Source organism: Fragaria vesca, linkage group LG1, assembly GCF_000184155.1.
Source record: "Fragaria vesca subsp. vesca linkage group LG1, FraVesHawaii_1.0, whole genome shotgun sequence".
Classification (NCBI taxonomy): domain Eukaryota; kingdom Viridiplantae; phylum Streptophyta; class Magnoliopsida; order Rosales; family Rosaceae; genus Fragaria; species Fragaria vesca.
The window spans coordinates 13,203,860-13,208,279 of record NC_020491.1 but is presented as its reverse complement, the minus strand read 5'-3'; the positions used below and the strand labels follow the sequence as shown (position 1 = coordinate 13,208,279).

Here is a 4,420-nt window from a genome sequence, read left to right as displayed (position 1 = left end):
AGAGAGTAGAGAGAGAGAGAGAGAGAGAGAGAGAGGTTTTTTTCGATGAATTGAGAGAAAGAGAGATGAGGGTCCATCTTTACACATATAATATTAACTTCTACTTTTTTGGTGAACATATAAGAGGATTTTTTAATGGTTTGAGTAGAAAGACAAAATGTGAAAAGCAATAAAATATGTACTCAACCACATTTATAAGCATTCGTGGGTAATTTGCAGACTATTTTTCCCTCAACAGTGAAATTTCCCACACTACTTTTATATGTGGCCAAGAAAATGTCGTTGTTGCTTAAGATTGTTGTAGTGACTACAAGATGATTTGAGATTTGGCTTTTGTTTCCTTTAATTCAAGATGAGATTTGGTTTACTACTTTGGCATTGATGAATTCTTTTCCTGTATGCTTTGAGTGCACGCTTAGTATGCATGTTAGGGTTCTATGGCTTTGATAGTTTGATGCCAGTGTCAATATCGGACTCCTCAAACTATCTAGAGAAGCGATTGTTAGTTTTCGCTAGCAAGTAAACTAAGTCCTAGGTTTAGCAAGGCGCTAAGTTTATTGCGATGCCTTGTGATGTCTCAAACCCTTTTAGAACTTAAGGATCTCTGTGTGTTAAACCTAATAAGCGTACCTTTAGGTTGCATTGCTTGAGAATAGTCTAGGTGTAGAGCACTTCCTGCCTAGCGTACAAAGTAAGAAAGGGTAATAGGTTGTGTTTCAAGCGTACCGAGCCAACCTGAGTATCTTCATCTAGATTAATTGGACTAGAACTCAGCAAATTGTCTTGTGAGTGATTGTCAGGGTGGATTGCATCTTCTCTTATTAGTTTCATCATTGTTTTCTAAAACCAAAAACCACAATCTATTTTCGTCACTTTTCTGTCCTCTGATTTCCCAGATTTATTTCACCTATCAAATCAACTCCGATTCATCTGAAATTTTGTGTGTGAGTTCGTCTGTATGTCTAGCTTGTCTCTGTAAATATTTGTATTTTTCTGAGTAGTTTACGTCAGTCAACTAATTAGGTTTCCGACTGCTGGTCGTCAGGATCAGTAGTCACTTTTGTGACGTCTTTTGAGTAGTTAGATTCAGTTAGTCCTCTGCGGGAAAGACCCTTGTTTACCCTTTGCTACGATCGACAATCCTAAGTGTGAATAAGGAAAATTAATAGCTTTTTATTCAGCTAGCATATACTGACATAGCTAGCAGTAAGTGACGGGCACTTTGGTGCAGAGACACAGTCAGGCTCAGGCATGCTATATATATATAGACAATGTAGGATCGATGCATACCTCTTGATCTTGACGTGTGGGAGCAAAGTATAGACGAAGATGAAATGGATGTATCTGCATGATGAAATTATGTGGCGATGTGTTGTGAATTTATGAAAAAACTGGGAACTTTCATGTTTGTTTTCGTTTTTATTTTTTTGTTGCAGAGAATGAAGGGCAGATATCAGGTGAGAACGGGTTGATGTGCATGGAAGGGGATAGCCATGAATCGGAGCAGAGGTGGTGGAGATTTGGCTACACTCGTCCATATCCGATCCATATATAATTCATATTGCATAGTGGCAGCTACACTGGGAAAAAAGAGGCATGCTCTTCACATAAAGCAAAAGTACATATCTTTCTTTATCCGTGATCTGAAGAATGTGAGGTTAATTTTTTCGAAAACAACTGCAAATTTTCATGAATTACTTTGCTAGAACTTGGTTATAACTTCGTTAAAAATATATGTCAGTTATCATGTAGCTAGGCACTGATATCTAATATATGCAGTTAACTTGGTCACATGCACTACTAATATCTAAGCCAGGCTATGAATTAATGCTTCTGTAGCCGCCACTACTAAGAGGAGATTAGGGAGATGCCTCCTGCATGTTTGATGCTTCATCCATGCACTTTTGTTTTATAACCAAAAGTTTACAAACCATTTAATTATTTTTGCAAACTCAAACATGCACACCTTCCTTCCAATGTAAATACATAGAGTCCTTGCAGAACTTGGTCCCTAATAAACAATTAACACCGGCCAGTAGCACTACTTCACGTACTGATCATTTATACATATATTATACATTTTCTTTCAAATTAAGTAAGTTGATCGACATCAAATCTTAGTCTATCATTTCTTTGTAACGGCTAGCTATTGCAAGAGTTGGTTGCTGGAACGAAAAGATACTCTTGAAATATAAGCATGACTGATCATATCCGAAAGAAGAGGAAACTGCAGCAAAGCATAGAAACTAACTGGAATGACAGCAACCAAAGTTATCTGAGCTTTTATCCCTCCATTTCCATGGCCGAGAACAAGAAACACTGTTGCAACGTATGTGATCATCATGGTAGCTATAGAGATGAATAGGGTTGCAAGTCCTACGATCAACCTGTTTGGTAAAGAATGGAGGAAGTCACCTTCGGAGTAGCGCGAGGTTAGGATCGAGAGAAAACTCAAGATCGAAGTCGCAGAGGAGACAAGTGATACTGCATCTGATATAGCGAAGACTTTTAAGGCCGTTTTTTTTATGAACACTGGCAGGCCTGTGTCATTGTTGTTGCCACCCGGGACAGTAGAGAAAACGGCAAACATTACGGTGGCGATGAGGGTTGCCACGACCATGCATGATGATGCAGTGCTCTTCATCCACTTTTCTCCTTCTTTTAGTAGATCCTTGTGCTCCTCCGTGAATAGAATTTGAGGTGTTTTGCCATCAGAGTTCCTCATCTCTTTGTATAATGGTTGGACGATCTTTTCCACTTCCTGAACAGTTTATCAATAAGTTAGACAACAAACTTAAACCACAGCAACTCTCTTATCAATATATAACTGTTGGTTACATATGAAAAATATGTAAATCTTACCTTAAACCACAGCAACTCTCTTCTCAATTGAAAAGCTGCCCCAGTATCAGTATTAAGTCTATTGGCAGGTGCAAGTTTTGCAGCCAAATGAAGCATATTGTTATTGTTGTCATCCTTATGAGATGCTATCAAATCTTTCAATCCACCTAATTCATAGATAAGATTGAAAACCTTCTCCTGCCTGTGAACCACTGCAATGTGAAATATACTTCGATTTTGATCATCAACTTTCCAAATGAGATTGGGGTATGATCTCATAAGTATGATCAAAAAGTCTAGGTTACCCAACTCTGCTGCAGTAAACAATAAGCGAGACGGTTTTTTAATGAAATCACCAATCTTGCAATCATTTTCTAATGTCAGAATTTTCGTCCATAGCTGCTTCACAAGTTCAGTGGCTAGTGCATGCTTTACTTTTCTTTCGCAGGAACGTTTCAAGTTTCTGGGGACTGCACAAAATAAAATAAAATCAATCAAACCAAGTTTTTTGTTTTCTTATTTGTTTTTTTTTTCATATAATAATATAAGAACAAATTCACTAACGAGATAATATGCATCGTTCCCAGAATCCAAGCTGACTTCCACTATAATATGCTGAAGGCTTTCGCGCCATTACATGGAGTGCAGTCTCTTGGTTTTCATCTCGAGCAAGAGCCATTTCAGGGTGTTGTTTAACAATATCCAGAGCTACATCTGAAATTAACATGAACTAGATGTTATGTATATGTTATTTTGAGGCCTTTCGCGATCGCTAGCCCCCTTATTCGTCAACCTTGAAAATCATCCTATCTAGAATACAAAATTTTCCATCCGGCTCATGCTTTCACATAACACTGATGGTAAATAACTCAACTAAGAACTCCTAGCCAGTCGCCGGAAGAGAGACCATTTTTCCGACATGTACGACTAACAAAAAGTTGGAACAGTAAGGCCAATTAATAAATTTAGGATGAAGATCAAGAGTTTAGGGTTAGTAGACTTACCATAAAGATCTGCTGTTATGGCAGCAATTAGAAGCCCTACACGGTCCTGGTAGGTCAAAATTCTTTTAGTCTTACTGTAAAGATACCACACCATCTCCCTGTGCCCTAACAAAGTAGCCCTATGCAGAGCTGTTGAATTGTTACTACCTCGGATCCGAGGTAATCTTGAATTAACCTCCACCATTGCCTGGGCGATCCTTTTGATACCAGAAACAGCAGCAAAAAATAAGGCAGTGTTTTCGACGTCATTCTTCAGCTCAAGATCCTCTGGACTCATCCATTTAACCAGCTCCTCAACAAAGATGGTATGTTTAGCTCCGGCCGCGATGTGAAGAGCTGTTTCTAAACCCTTTGTGATCCTAGCCCTAACAGCTTCAGGATTCGATTGCAATATGAACAAAGCAGTATTCCAGTCGCCTTTGAGAGCAGCAAGATGTAGAGGAACATAGGGTACTAGGTCACTATTTATCACCGCTGCCAATAACAAACGTTCCACCATTTATTATATATATATATATATATATATATATATATTTATACAGAGGCCGGATAGTAGAGCGGACGTCCGCACTCCT

At 38.6% G+C, this 4,420-nt stretch overlaps 1 protein-coding gene across 1 annotated transcript in view; it reads right to left on the bottom strand.

The window, feature by feature from the left end:
* Nucleotides 1–2,146: 2,146 nt before the first annotated feature.
* LOC101300105 (ankyrin repeat-containing protein At3g12360-like) overlaps nucleotides 2,147–4,420 on the bottom strand; it is a 3,389-nt gene continuing 1,115 nt past the window's right edge. Inside the window, exons 2-6 of the mRNA XM_004289255.1 lie at nucleotides 3,846–4,319; nucleotides 3,406–3,555; nucleotides 3,147–3,311; nucleotides 2,863–3,053; nucleotides 2,147–2,761 (exon numbers count right to left, since the gene is read on the bottom strand). Coding sequence (XP_004289303.1) covers nucleotides 2,147–2,761; nucleotides 2,863–3,053; nucleotides 3,147–3,311; nucleotides 3,406–3,555; nucleotides 3,846–4,319 — 1,595 coding nt within the window. The remainder of the gene's footprint in view (nucleotides 2,762–2,862; nucleotides 3,054–3,146; nucleotides 3,312–3,405; nucleotides 3,556–3,845; nucleotides 4,320–4,420) is intronic.